The sequence below is a fragment of the Schistosoma mansoni genome, chromosome 5 (genome assembly GCF_000237925.1).
Source record: "Schistosoma mansoni strain Puerto Rico chromosome 5, complete genome".
NCBI lineage: Eukaryota > Metazoa > Platyhelminthes > Trematoda > Strigeidida > Schistosomatidae > Schistosoma > Schistosoma mansoni.
The window spans coordinates 1,873,124-1,895,363 of record NC_031499.1 but is presented as its reverse complement, the minus strand read 5'-3'; the positions used below and the strand labels follow the sequence as shown (position 1 = coordinate 1,895,363).

The following is a 22,240-nucleotide window of genomic DNA, read 5'->3' as shown; positions in this document are numbered from 1 at the left end:
TAGAAGAATCTGGCAGTGTAATAATTTGGAGTCAATATAGAGAAAACTGTGCATCCATTAAATAATCCAGGATTCTCCATGATTATTTGGAAGATGATACATTAGCAAATAGTGAAAGTTTTGATCTAGGATATGAGCTTATGGTTTGTCACGGTATGCCTGAACGAGCTGAAAGGCATGGGCAAACTACTGGCCACATTACTGTTAGTTTATTATGTTTGGTAATCCTTCTAATGCTGTTAGTAATCTAAAGGTTGAAGATAACAAGAATATACAGTCCCATTGAAGAAGACTTATGAATGTGTCTTGACAAAACGATAACACAGAAAAGGTTTATAGAGTTCTCAGTAGACAAATGCATTAACAGCTTAATACTTTATTTGGGACTACATGTCCATGTATGCGTTGCCTTGGATGAGCTTCTATGGATGATGGAGTATTTTGTAAAATGGTTGATATCGCCGTTGTTCATGTTGGCAACTCTGATATCAAAGTTATCGAGGAATAACTTGTCCCGGAAAGTATTGAAATGGGTCAGGAATTAAGTGACATGTCTTTACAGATGGGATTGCTCAGGTTCGAGGTATCACACTGGATGTTACCAGATGCAGATGCTGCTTTCAGCTCAGTAGCACGCTCCGACCACCAGGCTTATCGGTTCTTACGCAAGCTTTGCCTGATTTCACCACGTAACAATCTTCGTTAGTCGTGAAACTATGGGTCACCAGTAATAGAATGATGGGCTTCAATGAGTAAGGAACACGAAGAGAATCAGTGCTTTTAGGTGGGTCGTAAGGTAGGGTTAACGCAAACGAGGGTATGATCAGAGTCCAGATAGGTACTCCAAAAAGAGTGGCAGTCTTGTACACAACCACGCCAGCGGTAGCTGATCGCGATGTGATCAATCTGAGTCCAGGCTTGAGATACAGAAGGAGGACGCTAGGTGGCACATCGACGATGACTGTGCCGAAGTTAGTGCTAGCCAGAAACAGGTTGTGGTCTGTGCACAGTTGCAGCAAACGGTCCCCGTTATCTGTCCCGCGACCAACAAGTCCCCATCGGCCACCTAAACAACTCTCTTCTAAGCCTAGACGCCCGACTTGTGTATTCGAGTCTCCGGCTAGTACTACAATATCTGTCGAACGCGCTTTCTGGAGAAGAACTGTTAATTGGTGGTAAAACTCATCCTTGATTGCATCCGGGCTGCAATCTGTTGAAGCATAGACGGAGATGACTAGAAGACATCATTTCTCACGCCGATTTCTTCTCACTTTGATGGAACTTTCTAATCTAACAGCACATAACCGACTGTTAATGGGGATCCAATCGATTGGTGCTGCCTCAGCTCTAGTGCTTAGTGCGACACCAACGCCAGCGGGACCAGACGAGGATGCCACAGGGTCCCCGAATAAACGCACGTGAAACAAGCTTTTCGAGGCGACAGATGGAGAGCGAATTTATAGTACTTCACTACAGTCCTGAATATGGGTCTTGGAAAGACAACAAACGTCAACATTAAGACTTCCTAAAGACATAGCCAGCTCTATCTGTTGTCTGATCTGCATTAGTGTGAGAACGTTGAAGGAAGCCAGTTTTAATGATGGACGTGGTCTCAGAAAAACTGTTTGAGTATTTGTATTTCGTATTAGCACTCAGCTCTCGACCAGGCACCGACTAGAGATCGTTTAGATAGAACAGGGGTTCCACCCTTGGTAAGCTGCTGTATGGGTTGAAAAACAAGACCATGTGCACAACTGATTCGGAATCAGGGTTTTCCAACTCTCCTAGGTGCACCCTCTGTGTCCACCATCCCGGTTAATGTGCTAGACATTCGCTTTTTGTCCTCTCAATTCCGTTAACAACACCCCCACTGCAAGAATGCAGTGAGTAGGATTTTGCTGATAGTGGCTGTGTACGTGTGGCCATATAAGAGCATCTTGAGAAGGGGAGCGGACTCTCCCCATCCTCTACTGCATCAGGATGTTCAGGGACTATTATTACAAACATTGTCGACAAATTGACTTAAAGTTACCACTAGATTATGCTGTTTTCTCGTGGTCATCTTCATCTATTACAGATGATTCCAGTATGTTCCACCATCATTTGCTCATACAGTAATTATCTTAAAACTTTGTCAGCCTGATTGGAGATCGGGTGGCACAATCATGCATGTAAATCATCAGTATTAGCAGTCGAACAAATCTCCTACAAGCTGAAATCATCACTATCGAAATTACCTCAACACTGACAGAGGTTCATGTCATTATCATAGACATGAATTAGGCGGTTCTTCCAGCTAGCCTACTAGTGCGAAGACCATTGAAAATTAAGTCATAAGGACAGGACACTGACGTGGACGTCAATTGACTTTCTAATTTACACTAAAAATAGTGCCAAAATCAGCACGGGTTCAACACTGATTGTTTTTATATTTGGAAACAAAAAATACTTGTACTACCTATAAGTTAAACTATTAACCAGCAGCCGTCACTACGCATCTAACTGAGATTTATTAAAATATCTCCACACAAAATCACACTTAATTATTGTAAGCCTACTTTGTCTAACTCTTGAATAATCTTCACGTACATTTTCATTTTGCCTGTATTAGGAATTAGACTTCCCCAGAAAAGCTGGAATTATAACATATATTTCGCGATCAGTTGCTGTCGCCTTCTTTAACATTTATCTTTCGGCTTATCAATCCTGGAGGATTCTTATTATCCTATTGGTAACCTTTGGCGCCCAACAATCCTTCTAGATACGGTATCCAACCAACGTCACATTGATTTTGGTGGGAGAGTAGTGTAGTGTTATTGGTCTGTAGTGACCTACTTTTATGACGAGAACGCGGTTGGCATAGTGAAAACAATTAGTATTTTAACCAATTACACTAGTGATTGCTTTACTGTACCTCTTTGTTTAAGTGTACCAAAAAGCACACTATTCCGTCGTTTGTGACCTTTCATGAACTCGAGTAGATTCGGTGGTTCCGCTAGTAAACTTTGGCACGTTTCGGCGTTCTTTCGATGACGCAAGATCGCCAACAAATGTATTTTATTTCAGCCGTAAACAGCCTTCTGGTTTTTGGCTTACAGAGGGATCCAACTCGATATCCGGCGTGTAATCTTTCCGTAGTGGTGACCATAGTCAATCGTGACTCGACGCCATCTACATCTGGTGAGCCCGACGTCATGCCAACACGTTTCAGCCTCAGGCAAACCTTCCAAAGAAGATTACTACGGTTGGCCTATTATCTCTCTATCTATCAACTTTTGTTGCACCAGTATTTTTCCAATAATCGATACAGAATCGTGCTTATATTTCTATATTAAATAGTGATGTAACAATGGAGAGCATTCCTACTGATAAAAACTTCAGTACGTGATCACATGGTAACTATTCTAGTGACATAACACACCGTCTCAGTCAGTATACCCTATTCAACCCTTGGCTTTCTTCTTTCTCGAAACAATCAACTCACCTCGTGTTAACTCCCTTCCCCCCAACAGTGATGTTATGCTGTCACTAACTGTTAAAAGGCGATATTCCTAAACTTTGGAGCCTTTACTCTACATACTCTGGCGAGACTAGTGAAAATCTCCCATCACCACCATTTATCTCTGATAACTGTAGCAGCCTTATGACTGATGTTCCTAGCCAACCTGTAACTAACTGAATAGGTGGCGATTTCAATAAGCCACATGTTAGCCGGGATCCATTACATGGTTCAACTCATTTTAAAATATTCTTCAAAGTACTAGAGACGAAAATTGGACACAGATAGTCGGTAAGCCCGTTGAAAAATCTGGTCTATTGGAATTAAGTTGTCTACACAACGCTCCTTCAAACACAAGGTGTAATAGTCTTCAATTACCAGGCAGTGATCACACAACCGAAGCCTGCCAACAAATTTCGGACAAACTTTAATGCACCTCAGCAGGAACAAAAAATCATTTTAGATTCCTTCATGATCTATTCAAGCACCGACTGATCGTACTCTGAAATTTCGCTACATGGTCTTCGTTGGGATATGTCTTCTGTTCCAGTGATGTTAATACCAATTTACATTTTGTTTATCATAATCTGCAAAACCTATCGGGGTTTAATAGTTCCGTTTAAAAAGGGAAATCTCCATGTCTCTTATTGCAATTGAATCCCTGACAAGTTTATGATTGAACTGAAGAAGTTGAGAAAAAGGTTCTTTGTTCACCAGAACGTTTATACTATTTGCAACAATCAAGCAGTATTTATCAATATTTAAGGCCTTTGTCGAGAGAGGGGATTGGAAACTGAACTGTTTCACAATTTGGAAAATAAGAATTGCTTTCGGCAGGTGCTCTTAAAAAGAAATTCTTTAACCAGTCTGATACACCTACTGACCTTAAGGTCAAAGATCAGCCTTTAAGAGACTGGAAACAATTATTTTAGCGTTGTAGCAGCAAATTCGCACAGACATCCACCCGATGTTATCAGTATGATTTTGTAATCAGCAGTTATAACACGGATGCAATAACAGACCTAAAATTCACTCGGTGGCGTGAGAGATTAGCGAGGTCATTACAACCTTTTAAAAATCGATATAATAGAATGCCGGCTGCCTTATTCAAATATGGTGGTTTAGACATTTTTAGTGACCAGTTTATCTGATTCCGATTTGATCGCATGATGATGTTAACCAAATATACATGGAATGTACCCATAGGCAGTTATAGTGATTGCAAGTTATTTTCGTATATGTTACAGGAAGCATGCCATTTTATAAGGAAGATCAAAATGTGAAAAACGTTACAGGGTTTACTATAATAAGTTCCCTTCATGGATTTAAATAAAGTCAGAACAAATATTGATTCAGAATAATATGAATTCATTATATTTCGTGGTTTCTCGTCAGTTGCTTACAACCAAATATGTATTAGAATTTCAGCATTGAGATAATAAATAGTGTGGAACAATTGACATAAGTGAATGTAAAGGGTTGGAATGACAAAAAGTTATCAATGATAACTATATATGTGCAAGAACAGGTCAGAGGTTCTAGACGTTAGAATCAAGGAAACATAAAGGATGGGTGGTGTGATAGTTGAGTGAAGTTCAGAGACGTATAAGATAAATTGTGTGATAATTTTAAAGGTTATGAAGGATTCATGGAATTAGAAACAAAAAGGATGGGTTACGTGATAATTGAATAGAAGTTGGAGAGTTCATATAATTTAGGAGAAACAAATGAGCGGGAATGTGTGAGTGAAAGGGTGGTTTAAGAATTGGGTAATGGAAGAGGAATATAGTACAAACCAAATATTAACCGAAATAAAACTAATAACCAAAAAAAAACTAAAACAAAAAATGTGGATTATCAGGGTAGTAAAAGTTTATCACGGTCTCTTTTTGAATACATATATCCGGTTTAAGTTTTTTTGTCGCTATCGCTTCAGCAAACCGGAGAGCAGTCATACTTCTTTGTCTACTAATAATTTTGAAAGCATAAGAAATATCAATGGTGCGCCCGATGTCAAGTAAATTCCGAGCTATTGCACTGTTGAGAGCCCTGGTCCCTCGCAGCCTTGGTTTATTTAGAACATGCCCATGTCAATTGTTCCACACTATTTGTTATCTCAATACTAAAATTCTAATATATGTCTGGTTTTAAGCAGCTGACGAGAAACCACGAAATAAAATGAATTCATATTATTCTGTATCAATATTTGTTCTGACTTTATTTACTGTAATAAGTATCCCAGTCAGGTCGATATGTTATATGACATAGGAACAGGGTAGTTAAGTTGAGTACACAAGATTATGAATAATGTTACGATCAATCGTATTATAAAGCAGGTGTAAGCCATTCTAATAGATATGATCAACAATTTACAGCATAAGTTTGCAGATAAGATGTAAATCGCGAAACTATTTTGGGAAAAGGGGTTCATCGGTCATCAATCCCCATTCAGTTAGGTCTATTATGTGCTCCTATAATAAAAAAAACAAATTAGTCAGTTCGTCAGCAAAACGTGTAAGCTATCATAAATAGGTTCTTATGACAGGGCGGCTGGTGTGAGAGCTCCAATGAATCACGAAACTGTCCAGACTTCCCTGTGTAACCAGAACAACCAAGGACTTATCTGGTTATGTCTAGTAAGAAGATGGTGTATGAGGCAAAGGTTTAACTATATGTGATTATTCAGCCATGAACATATATATATATATATCCTTCATAATGAAAATTACTAAATCGAAAGGCTGATGCGAACGATTCGACTTACGTCGATCACTCTCCAGTAGTAAGAATGACAATCTGGCTGAAGATCACTCTCATTTTACTGTATGTCGTATTCCTCTGGTTACACCCTATACTAGACATAAAGGGAGTAGCTACCTGACCACATGTGGGGAATATACATTAGTATACATTAGTATAGACCGCACAACTTTAGGACTTGTCAAATACCTCCAACTATGGTAATGCTGCAGAAGACTACCTCAAAAATCTGTTTATTCATCTCTTGTTAAAAAAATTTAAACAATTAAAACACATGTTTAACACATAATGATGACTCTGTCTTTAGATTGAGGAACTGAGTGTTAGTTGTACCAAAACGTTTTTTGAGGAAATAGAGGGGGAACTAAATTCGGTCTTTGCTTCAAGTTACCAATGCATAAATGTTGGTTTCATGGGTCTGTAATTATACAATTTAGTTTGAACGATTGTTATTAGTTCGCCAATTTGAACGTTTTCACTTTGAAGGTCGTCCCGTAACTCCAGTGAAACCAGTTTTCAAAGACATGCCTCGAGGTCGCAGTGTTAAACGTGGTTTCCGCCCATCTCATACGTCGGTCCAAACAATGCTTGTTACAAGCCATGGTGAATGTGCTGCCACAAATAAAGATGTAATTATTTTTGTTTTCATTTCCAGATCGCAGTGCTTTTTGTCTTCAGCAAATTCTTTAGCTGTATTTCTACGGTGTAATTTGATCTAATTTTTGACTTTTTGATTGCATCTAAGTCTCATTGCTTTCTTAAAGTAATAAAAATTGTACTTCACATGCAATGTAGCACGAAGACTTTGAGGTTAACATGGCGTCATTTTTCCCCAAACTAGAGGATTTAGTTTTTATTCAAAATTTCAGCTTTATGCTTTTAATTGCTGTGAAGATCCGTTGCCTCACGTTATTCATAGTTTGCTACTTAAGTCCTACGAATTCTGCATTTTGTATAACGGTGAAACTATGAAATATATATATATATATATATATATATATATATATACTTAGATTGGCGTACGTCGACTGAAAATCTGCAAGATAGGCCTAAGACTTATACGAATTATAGCGGTCCATGGCTAGCGCTCAGTTAATTTCTTGCAAAACTTGTTTACTTAAATTGCAGGAAGAGATGAACGAACTTGAGGAAACCAAAGCATCAAAATCTAATCCACCTAAATCCAGTTCCAGTAAAAAGTCAGATGAATGTGGAGGAGAAGTTTATGAAGACGATGAGGAGCTTGAGGATTCTGAGTTGGAAAACAATGCCACTGGGAGACGTCTGGTCGAGGGTGATATCGATGTGGATGATGCTGAAAGTGAAAGTGCAGAGGATGAACCTGTTGAAGAAGAACCTGAAGATACTCTGACGCCTGCTGAAAAAGCCTCACAAATTTGTCGCCTTCCTGCGAAAGAACTTTCTGCAGAAGAAACTCAACTGTTTCCTTTCCTAGAAAGTTCTTCAAATTCTTTAAAGGAGTCATATATTGCTGTCCGAAACCTTGCCGTAAGTTTTACATATAAATGTTTCCAGTGACTTATTCTGCAAATAACGAGCCTTGTAATAACCTTTGTTTTGTATTTTTCGTAACAATGAAAACATTTAAGACCAGAGCATAACGGCGAAATTGCATACACCTTTATCTTGTGATGAAAATAAGTTTCATGTTCTTATTTTATTATCTCAGAAAGTTCGACGATTGAAGATTTATTCCACTTTTCTGAAATATAAGTGAATTCATATTTTTAGATCTATTTATCTAGTAGTTATTTTCTTAAATAAATTGAGTTTAGCATAAACATATTCAGTTCTTTTCATATTTTTATATCTGATGCTATTTGATTGTCTTCTCAGGAGTGGTTAATCATATACATACGTTACAAAACCCCAACTTTTTAGTTTATTATTTGGTTTTCACCCCTGACCATTGTAAACCTTTCTGACAATTGCATTCTTGAAGAACTTCGACGAGATGGATTTCCCTTATAAATTCGCCTATCATACTCCTTGGATTAGTGATACAACAATCCCCGTTTTTAGAAACTTATTGAGAGTCACAATGCTTGACGTGCATTTTAAATCTTTAGCGTAAAATATTGCACATGTGGTTCAAACATTCATTTTGTCTAATCTTAGAGCAAGAAATAGTAGGCCATTTCCTATACTGTGGGAGCTATCTTTTTGAAAAGTACATATCTGATATGATTGTTCAAATATTAATGCTTAGAATGCACTTAACCAAAATGAATTCGCCAGTATATATATATATATATATATTAATATTCGAACCAATAGTGTAGTATTTCCTAACATATTGAAAGAACTGGGGTGTCGATTTCCCATTGTTTATATTCATAATGGTTATATGCCAGTACCATTTTTTTCAGTCATTCTTATGGTTAAACGTAAATCCTCCGTCATTACAAAACACCTAGGGAGCCCAATTTTCTGAAGTTCAGATATAATTCAGGGGTATCATTTTCGTACATACCAGTCTATGTTATTCAGGATTTCGACTATTAGAATTCGATCCTAGAAATCGCAAGGTTTGATTACTCAAGGTATCGTTTGCAGCAGCTTCAGTGTACATACTTCTCTTACTCTTCTTAGCTTAGTTACACTTTACAAATTTTAGCACAGCTGTTATTACCGTTTCGAGTGCCAGTGTGAACTGTTATTGGTTAAACCGCTTCGTCAAATGTTTATATTTCCGTAGCGAGGGGTGTTTTTATTCCTTATTTGTAACACTAGGCTGTCGGGAATCGAGGTGGTGATCTGCAATTATGCATCATAAATTTTACTGCCAAGACAGCGTTCTAATACGATGACGTAGTACGTTTTTGTTACTTGGAAGCTTTATTCATCAAGGTGTCCTTTATTTAACGTGTTAATTTGTATTTTGAATCACGCCTTGGTCATATCTTCATATGAATTAAAGGACATCATAACTATTGTAACCTCCTTCTGAGTAATTTTCTTGTTTACAAAGTGTCTTAAGTTTTACTCTTCCAAAGCCCAATAAGATTTCTTGTCTTGTGCCCTGGCTGAAAAATAACACCAAATTTTTAAAATGGTAACATAGTGTAGTGTTTTCTAGGTGGTGACTTCCGGTTCAGATTTTCCCAGATTTTTTTGTGGATTGGTGTTTAATCTTATGTTGGAAATTAAATGATAATTGTATCTATGCTGAAAATTGTTTTGGACAATAAATTCTTTCATAGTGTTTGATGTGGTCAGAAGACTCGTGTACACAGGTTACGCCTAATAGGCTATTTATATACGTGGTGAATAATATGTCAGTCGAAAATCTACGGGTGATGATCGATTCTGGTTTGACTACTCCTTTACCAGTACACCAAGGATCTAACTCGTCTGCTTCTTCTGTTTGTGAGGAAAATAGTTCTTGTGTCGGTCGCGTCAGACATAGCAAAGAGCTTTCTCGATCTCTTCAACGCCATCTAACAAGTTTAACTCTCCCCAGCAATTACTCACCCTGGGGTACGCCTACTGCAAAAGCGAATTTGGAACGGATGACCTATTTAGTTGTTTTGTTCTTGGAAAGGTGAGAGGTATCTCCTTTTTATCCTTTAAGACCCATTTTGTGTGTATTTATGCTCTTACCAGTAATTCCTTTGGACTATGTTTTAAGTTACTTCTTGACTCCTAATCATAGTCCATGTAGTAACTTTAAATTTTTCCACGCATATGATTCATACCTTTTATCTAACCATTTTTCACGTTAGTCGAATCCCCTGACTATATATAAATCCTGCCTACCGTATTAGCCATGCAAATTGGTCTGTTGTTCACATACGACTTAACTAGTGTGATATGTGACAAGATATTGTTCATGAGGCTACCGAGACAAAAATAAGTAAATATTTAACTTGACTTAAATCAGAAGTGTCAACAGGCCTGTTAGTGTACTGGCGATAAGTTTCACAAAATCTTCTAGTTGGATCACAAGTGCACTAAATTTAAAATAATACTTATATAATCTAAGTTTGTTGCTAGCTGAAACCAGGTTTTGGGATTAAGTGCGTTTCTCACATAGGTGGTACAGAAGTATCACACAGCTTCTAGAAACTACTTTAAAACATTTAAAAATAGTCCTGCGTCAGAAAAATAGTAAACTGGTAGTTTTGTGGAACCTTACAAAATTAAATAGTATTCAAAAACCTATCCGATCACATTCTTCATCATACCAAATACCACTTAGTTAATAATGTGGTTTTCGGGTTTTACTTACACATTGGTATGAATTTTAACTGATAAATAACATACAATAAATGCTTAACGTCCTCTCTTAGTTCTGTCAACCTAAGTGACTTGTATCGTCTATTGGGGAAAAATCGTTTTTCTCAGAAAATCATTGGAAACTTCAAATTTTGTTATTAGTCTTCAAATGTAAAGTTTTCAACATTCTTTAAGAACTTAAAACTCTTTGAAACATCCGAATCAGTACGATGAGACCAATCGTCATCTACGTGTTCTTTCAAACAAACGCGCGAACTGAATTAAGGAAAAGTCTGTTTAAAATACAAGCGTATCCTCTTCAAGATGTTCCTCCTTTGTGGCGAAAAAATTGTCCCACCTCCGTTTCCATTATTTAAAACGTCCCTAAAAGACTGGAATTTAGACTCTTTGGCTGGTACGTCATTTTCTGTTTCAACAAAATTGCATGCACAGACGACCATCTCTAATTTAGTTGATTAAAAGCCATCGGATAGCAAATTCGCAATCGTTAAGTACAAGAGACTACAGAAAGTGGATGATCATTGTGATCTGATGTCATCGTCGTAGTTCCTACGGCTCTTACTAAACTCCTTGACTCAGTTGAGAAGCTCTCTTTTTTGATGTGTTATCTCCACTACTGTTTCTTACTATTTTATGAATTTCTCTAATTTTTCTCAAGTTTAAAAATAAATTTTCATAGTCCAGTTAGTGTATTTGCTTAAAGGGTTATGTATTTTCAACCATGTAATAAAAAGTGTACCATAGATTGAAGTCTCTGATAATATGGCAACTTAATTGTGTCTGCTAGCTTCACATAATATCATTTGTTTTGAAAACATCGCCATTCTAACATGTATCTAAAAATGTTAGAGATTTTGAAGAATGTTTTTAAGATGATAATTAGAAAATAGAAGTAAATTAATATTTTTTTATATTCCTAAATAGTATTTAATAAGTAATCGTTAGTAAATAGGCCTTATAAGGTTTGATTAATGAGGTGTTCTGTTATCGTCACTGAGATTACCATAAAACATGGTAGTTTATGCTTCTTTGGAGGTTCTGATGACCTCCACGGACATTATTCGACATAAAGATAAGACAAGAGTATTACTAAAAATAGGAAGTATTTTTAACGGAAGAATGATGTGCCCTAAACTTCGTAAAATAAAGTATCTATGGTCAGTTTAAGGGCATAGAAGTTAGACTATAGGTTCAATTTCGAGCTGACTGATGTATTCTGATAATAAACATCAATGTTTGTCACTAGATGTGGAAAGTAACCATAAAAAAATATCAGTAGGTGAACTATATGATAAATGTTAGATGAATTAATTAACTCAACTTACTTGTAATGATGATTTACCTTTTTTCATTGGTTTTTCGTCTAGATATGGATATATCAACTTTGGCATATTTAAAATTATATCTCCACCCTTAACACATGTGAGCTCATCTCGTACTGCTGACCCTGCTACCACCTCAGGGTCGCCTATGGAAATATTGGACAAATCAGATGTCCAACTAACACCCAGAAGAGCTGCGGCTGAGAAAGCTCTAGCAGCAACACGTCGTGCTAACAATTCTCATTCCTCCAGTACATTACCAGTTAGTTCATCATCTACGTCACTGACAACTCCCCATTTCATTATAATTGGTGCTGGTATTTCTGGTCTAATTGCAGCAAGACAACTGACTTATTTTGGTGCCAAAGTTACCATTTTAGAATCTCGCGTATGTTTCAGTAACTACTTTCTGTGTTGTTTCTTTTCAACAATTACAATTACAATTACTTTAAATCATTCAGTTTTCTGTTGAATAAGTATATTTAATTTTAGTACGGGTTCAATTCCTAGTGTGGTTGTTGCTACTAGTTGGTTAGTTATCATCAAAGTAGAGTCTGGCACAGATAAGTGTTAACATAAGTTGCTATATACTGCGTTTTTTAGTGTTACCATAAATATCAATCTATGACAAATACAACCCATATTTTAAAACAAACTCCTCAAAACCTCTTCAATAATGGTAATAATAATCCCAAGACATAATCTGTTTATGTGCTTAATTTTTTCGTCACCCATTTTCTACATTTCAAAAAGTGATATAATTAATATTTATTTCTATATAACATGTGATTACACCAGTAGTCGTAACAAATTTCGAGGATTCAGTTTTACAATTAGATATTATTTTTAAGGTAGCAATATTTGAAATTACGTGCCACTTTTATTCTTCAGGATCGTGTTGGAGGTCGAATATGGACTTGTAGAAAAGGTGGATATCATGCTGAACTTGGGGCCATGGTTGTCACAGGTTTATGTGAGTATACAACTCCACATATGTCAAACTTTGTTCTTGCTTAAGTTTGCTTTAATTCAGTGTTTATTTTTTCACAATTTATAGAATCATTGTCTATTCAGGATTGGTTTTTATTACACACTGTATCATTCACTCTATATCTGTGGTGATAATAACTCAACAGTGGTAACGTCTCTGTGTGCTATATCTTATGATATCCGTCCGAATATCTGAGAGAATATGTTCCCATTAAGTGAAAGACACGGAACTGTAATGAATGTTAGCAAATATAAAATCGGATCCCGTTTGTCTTTTCGTAATTGCTGAATACCAGTTTTTCTTAGACGAACTGTAATTGCTTGTCTCAAAACTTCGGTGGTCGCTTGCATCAAACCGGATCAACAGATTCATATAGATTGACGTCAACTTAAATTACAACAGGTGAATTGATGGTCGATGTTATCAATAATTGTCTAGTCTTTCTGCAGATGTGATAGATATTTTTGGGTTAATTCAGTTTTGCTAGGAAACTCTTGGTTTGGGTTTTCTATTCGTAGTCATATTGTGGTTGTGCTACTTATGTTGACATATAAGTAGTATGTAACACCAATCAAAAGTGGAACGCCTGCCAAAAGATGATCGAGAAGATTGAACTGAAAAAAACTGAGAGAAACAGGAAGAAAATGGAATAAAAACAGCATTGAAGGAATCATGAAGCATGTGAAAGACAACTGATGGGAGATGTGCAAATTATGTATTTGATGTATGGTTTTCATATTTTACAAAAGCACTGTAATTTTGCATTAAATAATAAATTGGTCTTTCCCACCTAAGCGTTCGCCCACTTCAATATTACTAATCAAATTTAGTTGTACATGGAAAAATGGTCTGTAATTAATAGTATTTTATTCAGTATAACGTATATGTCCAGAAACTGACATATTTCTTCAAAAAAGTAAAAAAAATATATTGGTAAAGTCGAACTACTCGAACTGTTTAACAATAAACACCAAGCTATTAAATTCACATGTGAAGAGGAAATAGATAATAAATTAAATTTCCTTGACGTATCGTTAATAAAAAAAGTGAACGGTTCCATCAGTAGAAGTGTGTTTAGGAAAAGCTCTTCATCTAGCCAGTACACACACTTCTTAAGCTTCGTACCTATCTACTATAAAAGGAACTTAGTCAAATGTCTGGCAAATAGAGCGAGGAAGATTTGCTCAGTCGATTCTATCAACAATGAGTTGGAGGTTATCCATAATATGTTGATTGAAAGGGGTTATCCACAAGGATTCCTGAAGAAACATTTGCATTTAACAAATAAGAAAATAAAGATATCAACAGCTGCGAAGAAACCACTCTTCCTGAAACTACAATTCAACGGCGATTTAGCTGATGATGTACTACGGGATAGACTGACTAAAGCAGTTAAGAGAACGTTTAATGCAGCCGACCTCTTTCTTTCTTACTCGACACGATGATTCCCCAACTAAAGGATAAGTTGCCTGGTTATGCCACTTCTATGTGTATCTATAAATTCAGCTGCTCCTGTGGAGAAAGCTATATTGGGCGCACTACCAGACAACTGAACCAAAGAGTTAGTGAACACCTCCCTTCGTGGTTAGGAAAAGGTATGGTCAAGTCGATACGGAGCTCGATTCTTTCACACTTGATTGATAGCGGTCATGAAGTTAACAGAAACCAGTCTTTTAAAGTTATTTATCGTATTCCTACTACTTTTCCTTATGGGGTTCGATCTCGTCTCCTACACATAGCAGAAGCTATAGGAATTCGATCCAACAACCCAAGTCTTTGTGTTCATAAGAAATTTGTAACACCCTTATCCCTCCCTTGGCCTTAATAAATAATTTTAATTTTATTTTCCATACTCTTTCTTCGTTTATTTTTCTTCACCCCCCTATCAATTATTTACTTATAATTTTTCTAATATTCGCTTCCAATTATCTGAACACTTCTTATTACGTAATCTTATAATTTCTATGAATGTTATTTCAGTGTCTATATTTTTCTAATCATTGACCTATTTTCCTATTATGTAACATTGATTCAAGTCTTTTATTATTCTTATCACAACTAGTACACTATCAATTTGTACTTTTCACTTATTATTAATTTTGATTATGTAATCTATTCCACTGTTATCATTGACTCATAAACTGCCTTGATTGGTTAAATAATTTCGTATATGCATATAAATATTACTGTATATTAGAGTAAAGCCTGATGAGGATCTAATCGAAAACAATATTGTTCGCTTATATATGTTGTCCTAAATCACAATATGGGAATTTTTTAAAAAAAATATATATATTACCAACTTTTTGGTTTGTAACTATGTACAACCCCCTAAAAAACTCAGTGAATAAACAGATTTCATCGGTTAGTCAAACACTAATATCTCAGTTTCTACCAATATCCGTTGTTCGAGTTATGTAATATGTGCTATCAATAAGCTTAGTATAACGGTTATCATTAGCCATAGAGGTTAAAACATAAGCTGATTAATCGTATTTTCAAACCAGATTCCTATATAGATGACTAATCAGTATTTAGTTACAAATTTTTAATTTAAAATCGTCTTTATTAAATTTGACTTAAAACATAAGTTATTCAACTTTCTGAACATTGGAAATTTAACCAAATTTCTAACAAATTAGTTTAGTTTAAATCCCTTTCGAATTAGTATACCAGTTGGTTTGTCTGTTTCGCTCAATTTAAACAGCTTTATGTCAGTGTATAAACAATTTTGAGTATTCACTTTCATATTACTATTATTATTATTATCGATATAAAGCATGATATATGATGTAAACTAAATTGATCGTCAAATATCATTAGAAAAAGACTATATTTTATTCACTTGTACCATTTAAATTGATCAAAATAACTCAGTAATCATCATGTAAAGATATGTATTTGAGTCATATTTCTTAGTTTTTTAAACATTTTGAACCAAAGAGAAATGCGGGTCCGAATCAACAGTTTAGTTGCTAATAGTTAAATCATCTAGCCACTAAGTCACTGCTGATTCACTTAATCATTTGTTAATACTTCATAACGAAGTTATTTAGAATAATTCTTTAATTGTTTGATAGTTTGTGTAGATACAGATAGGAAATTGTACTAAATGCGAATTTAATGAGTTGGGGAAGTAATAACCGTAATGATAATAATCCTTTTTTTTAGTAAGCATACCTGACAATTCCATCGTACTTTCCATAAAAGATAACAAAATCTTATCGCTAGTTATACATGATCAACAAGAAAGTATTTTTTCAAATCATAGCCAACTGACATAAGATTTGATTAGCCTTTCATTTATTTTAGATTATCTGCTACTAGTGATAATACCAAAAATTATTTTATCAATATAAATGTATTTTTCATTTCTCTTTTAGCTGCAAATCCTGTAACTATATTGGTACGTCAATTATCATTAAATTTACTTCCAATCAATACTGATTGCTCTTTATATGACTCACAAGGTCATTTAATAAACCGTGATCTTGATGAACAAATTGAAGAGGAATTCAATCGTCTTCTAGGCACAGCTGCTTATGTATGCCATTCTAAAGGATTGGATTCATTAATTCTTGACTCAGGTGTTGAAATTCCTTTATCATTAGGTCAAGTTATTGAATTATTAATTAAGTAAGTTGTATGTCGGATAATTTGCATTATTATTATTATCATCATCATCATTATTGCTATCGTTTTTAATCTCTGCTTAGTAATTAGCACTACATACCCGGAGTTATTTTTGTATACGTGAAATGTCATTGTATTTCTTTTATTTAGTAGATAAGTGAAATAGTTTAACAAGTTTTCATGTGTTTGTAAATTTAGCTTACTTGGAGATTGCCCGAATAATCCCTTTCTGATAAAAAAAATAAGCAGATTGGAAGCGTTTGGTGACATAAACATGTTAAATTTCCAGGATTACCATACTTTCCTGTATTTCTTCTGATAGTAGTTGATTATGATTCCGAAGTTGGCATGGTTATTTTCCTTGCATTATTTCAATTCGCTTTAGGATAGAAACCATGCTAAACGTCTTTTTCTATGTGTGATATGCCTGTCTATCTAAGTATGATGTGTATCCCGTTGTTTAGCTACTTGATGATTGATAAGATTTTTCACTGCCGTTTGTTTTTATTTCGGCTAGAATTTTCTAGGAGGAAAAATTGCTATTTCCAACAAATGTTTGATTTTATTGACTTGTTTTTCGTGATAGCAAGTTGGCTTCTTTGTTAGATAAGATTCATGACTTGATATTTATATACGACCTGAATGTCTATTGAAACTGAGATCAAAACGTCGTGTAGTAATATGAGGACGGAAATCTGTTCACTAAACAAGCGAACACTCCAAACATTATCATGAACTGATGTTGTTTACTTTATAGACACTACAGATCAGGAAGTATTAGATAGCTATTTCGTCGTAGTTTGAAATTTATCAGTTTTCACCTACAGTCTGACAGCATGGGAAATTCGACTTTCACTTCTTCCTACATACATATTATTCTTAGTCCACTGAGTCGGATTTGTGCTATCAAAGTGTAGCAGGAGATAATATACACAATCGAAAAATTGAGTTGGTTAGTGAAAACTGAAATTATGTGGAGTTAATATAGTATGACAAATAGGTTTATAGTAGTTATATATTGAACTATAGTTCAGAGATGGGGTACACATGATAATAGAGTAGTGGGTAACTGATATGATTGTGTTTCATATCACTAAACGCTGTAAGTATACCTTCTTGCAACCATATTTTAAATTGCTTCAAAATATTTCCACTGTGTAGTGTTTCATTTTGTTCTTTCAAACAAGTTTGTACCGGTAGATAACTAAATGTTTGCTTACATAACTTTGTTTGTAGTTATTTTGATTAACGCATTGTTGATGTTTTCATTGAGCGTATTTTCGTCAGATTTTAAGATCTTATCGAAATACAAAATTTCCATTCCCTTTCTAATAAGCTAGAACTTTTATTTATCATTATTTTTGATCGAGTATTTAGATTATTTACTTGTGTTTCTCTAAATAGATCAAGGTTTTGTTTTGTTTTTGGACGATGTGCCACCTGTTACATTAGATAAGAGCTGTGCTACATCACAAAATTAGTTGATGTTAAAAACGTTGACCATTTAATTCAACCTCATGATGACTGTATTGGGTTCGATCTCGTCTATGTAGTTGTAGATCCATGCATATCGTCGAGAAGTCCCATATTTGGATAAACCGGTTGTTCGACTCCCCCCGGTTTTCGTTGGTTGCTTCCAACTATAATTGGATATCATTCCTTGATGAAAATTATATAATTCTGTACAAAACACCTTGTTATATTCATCTTTTATTACCACTACTATGGTTTTCTTCATATATTCAAAGCCTCCTATTGTTGTCATAGTAATAGCTTGTTTTCTATTTTCTTAAGAAATTTCCATAATTCTTATCTTCTTTTTTCAAATTATAGATATCAAGAAAAGCATAAAATACAGTTGAAAATTACACATCGTAAATTAATATCACAATTATTAGATCGTAAAAATTCTCTGTTAGATCAGGTGAGTCAAAAAAATATAAGAATGAGTGTATTACAAAAAAGAATTGATTGTATTCCATGATATTGATATTATCACGATTTATTATTTTTGCACGAATTATTGAAGAAATGATAAGTATCGAGTTTTCAAACTGACCATTCACTGATGTGAAGAAAATCTTTCTGTTCCTTGTTTTTTTTCTCCGATCACCTCTTCAAATGTAGGTGGAATCCTGTAAACAAGTATAAAGAAATTTCAACTTATATTCAGACGAATATATTTTCATTACTTGGACTTTTATTTTCATGTCCGATTGCCGCTTTCGGAAGAACTTTTAGAGTAGGAAAGATGGAAAAATTCTTAATTTATTGTTCTGCTCACTTCAGAATTAACCAACTAATTGGTTGAGCAAGTATATACATGCTCTTTCTCTCATTAGAAATTAAAGTCTATGTGAAAATCATATTCAATTTCCTCTATTTCTCATTTTATGTTTGATTCTAACCAGTGAAATGGTTGCCTAGTAATTTAACTAACCATCCTTATAATCAATAAATTGTAAGTCTGAATCCAGTCAGTCAGTCAGTCACAAGGTAGAACTTAATCCAACCCTATCTATTCCTGTTTGGACAGCTAATTAGCATCATAAGTCCTTATACAAAAATTATGAATTACATATTTGAGTACATACACTCGTACTACGTAGATGACTTAAACCATATAATAATGATCGCTACATTTTTCATTTATAGTGATTTGAAGATTATACCTCTAATTGACTTTACATCTTAAAAATTTGTATACATTTCCCTGTTGAACTTGTCAACGCGACTTCTAACCGATGAAATGCATGTTTTTGATTCTAATTCCTGCATATTTACAATTAAACAACCGATTTTTTTAAAAACTTTCTTGTTTATTTGTATTTATTTAAGACAATACCTTTACCCTATTTCTCTCTGGATTTTTTTTCCGCGTAGAACAAATAAATGACCTATATGTTTATAAAACTGATAATAAACATATCATGACTGAATCTTTGAGTGACTTAATCAATGCACATCTAGATAAAACTTTAAATGAAAATCAGCATTGTTTTATATGGTTACATAGATTATTTTGATTATTGGAGTATTTCTTAAGTTATACCAGTTAGGTCTCAATGTCTGCATCGAAATTAGTGAAAACGACTTGTTAATCAGTAAATACTTGTGTTTATTTAAATGTATATACAATTTCTATTCGTGTAAATATTGAAATAGGCGTCAACAAGTGCTGCTTAGTGTAGTTCTTCGTCTTTGATCTAAAGTTTCACTCGAATTCGTTTTTGTAAAAACTTAATAAAAACATTCTGCTTTTACTTTTACACTATGACACTTATTACATACATTATCGACCTCCTATTGGAGTGTTCGATCACTCCACACCCTTTGGGTGTAGAAGAATTGATGAAGTACATATTTGAATATAATTAGTTGGCTTAATATATCATTGTACCGATTTATAAAATGCCAATCTTTCATTTTATTCTCCTATGGTAAATTTCATCTATGAGGAGCTAAAGCTCTAACACAGCTAGCCTTTGGTTTGAATACTGACATGACGGGAAAAAAAGTCAAAATTAGATTGATTCGCTTATTATAATATTTGTTATATCTCGACGAGAATTATGAATGGTAACTTTTGCGAACTATTTATGGACAAATATTATACGTATTTTCTTAATATACAAATATTCAGTAGCTAGATTATGTATATCTATACTCCTCTTATTACAAGCTTCATTTTGACATAAACTATTATTATACTACTTACCGTTCTTGAGTTATACACAATCTATTAATTGCAGTCTCCCACATTCACAGCCACTTTTGGCCAGATCTTGTAGAAGTCTTTATTTCGTTTTCATAGATGGTTATTGAACGTAAAAATATTGAAACAGCTTATGAAAAGTGGCATTCAGCATCAAAAGCATTAAATAACCAATCGTCGCCAAATCGTCACTATACTCAACAGTCTAAAACACAAAATCCTGCACAAAATAAATCTCGTGTACGCAATGATTCATCACCATGTTCACCTCGTTCCAGTAGTACTGAACTAGATGGAAAACTAGTCATTGAATCAGCTTCATCAAATGGATCACAAAAGTAATCAATAGTCGATCATAATTTCCATTGATTCTCCTTTTTTGTTCCGTGAATGGCTTACTGGTTATTATTCATGAAATTCGTTTCGAGATCTCTGATGGTTGTATTTGCATACTGTTAATTTTATTGTTGACTTTTTTTTGCCACGTATTAAAGCTTTTCGTTTCTTTCAGTCTATATGTATGCAACTCAATACACAAATATTTGCATAAAAGTAAATAGACCAAGTCTTTTTGTTCAAATAGAGTATTTTGCGTATGTTGTTCGTGTTAAATGACGTTAGTTGTAGTACACTATGAAATTTCTCGTTTAGTACATCCGGTTGCGTACAATAGTAAAATTCAAGACCGGTGACCTCAAGCGTTGCCTGATTTACAATATTGAACTGAAATGTAAACCTACAGCGTATGGTAAATTACAAAACTTGAGAAATTCTTCACAGCTGTGATATTTATACTACAAAGTTGAACGAAAATTTATTTTTAAGTTATTGTAGTTATTAAAAAATGAAATATAAAAATACTATTAAGTGTAATATTATTCAACAAGCTGCTACTCTGAGTTCCATCAAACAACTCATATAGCCCCGCCCTACAGCTCCGGTTCATACTATCCTGGATTATTATTAAATCCAACTAATAAAAGTTGAAAAAATGAGTAAATTGAATCGTGAAGACAACAATAAAAAAAACACATATTCATTTACGCAGTGCCTTAAAGTGGCATTGTGACTCAGCCAGTAGGAATGGAGTTTTGATGGGCCTAGTTGAAGTTCTCACTAGCTCATCTAAAACTACCACTTCTGACCACACATTTATTATTTCATAAGAATAATAGAAAGGCAACTAATATGCCAAAAGAATCGAAATATCAGTATTATTAATTTGATTTCATAGAAACTGAATGGTTGATATTTAACAGTAAATGTATTATGACAGTTTGTTTTACATAACATATACCTTTGTGATCTCTCTAATTGTCTTTTTCCAATTCTCATAACTATTTCACCAGATCAGTTAATAACAATCCGGTAAGATTATCCTCTTCTACTGATATATCTCAACGTCCTTCGTTACCAGTATTTAATGTTAGCTCTCAATTTGAAGTTCGTCAGTTACTTAGTCATTTACATGAAGCTTGGAAGAAATTTCAACCACTTCAAACTGCCCTGTCTCAAGTCAATAAACAATTAGACATATTACTTCAAGAACCACCGAAGTAAGTACATGCAACTATATATATCTTAAATGATTATAATATCTGGTTATTTCAACTTGTTTCCATTATTGAAACATCCTTAAAAGACTATGGAATTTAGGCTATCTAGCCGCTACGTCATTTGATGTTTCATTAAAATTACATGCACAGACAATTATCTCTAATTCATACGAATATTCATCAATATTAGAACGAATATTTGGACAAAAATTGAGCTCCGAGTATAGAGAAGACATTATTTGTGAAAATCATATTTGAAATAATCTCAGAGACTGAAATTTAATTAGTTCCAACGTTTCGTCCAGACTAGTTTGCTGGGTGGGACGCTGGAATTATTTAAACTTCAATCTCTGGGAATATTTCAAATATTATTATCATGTAATGATTGGAAGGTCTTTAGAGACGGAGGCTCTATAATAGGTCATACTATCGAGCAACAAATGCTCACTTATGAGTTATGTATTACGATGATTTTCGATTGTGCATGGCGCTGTAATGAAACGT

The 22,240-nt window shown here is 34.5% G+C and overlaps 1 protein-coding gene across 1 annotated transcript in view; it reads left to right on the top strand.

The window, feature by feature from the left end:
• Positions 1–6,660: 6,660 nt before the first annotated feature.
• Smp_150560 (putative lysine-specific histone demethylase 1) overlaps positions 6,661–22,240 on the top strand; it is a gene marked incomplete at its 5' end in the record, with an annotated part of 25,687 nt that continues 10,107 nt past the window's right edge. The window contains 9 exons of the mRNA XM_018797592.1: positions 6,661–6,679; positions 6,716–6,888; positions 7,388–7,768; positions 9,484–9,824; positions 11,887–12,229; positions 12,733–12,814; positions 16,216–16,468; positions 18,299–18,393; positions 21,535–21,736. Of these exons, the coding sequence (XP_018652619.1) occupies positions 6,661–6,679; positions 6,716–6,888; positions 7,388–7,768; positions 9,484–9,824; positions 11,887–12,229; positions 12,733–12,814; positions 16,216–16,468; positions 18,299–18,393; positions 21,535–21,736 (1,889 nt within the window). The remainder of the gene's footprint in view (positions 6,680–6,715; positions 6,889–7,387; positions 7,769–9,483; positions 9,825–11,886; positions 12,230–12,732; positions 12,815–16,215; positions 16,469–18,298; positions 18,394–21,534; positions 21,737–22,240) is intronic.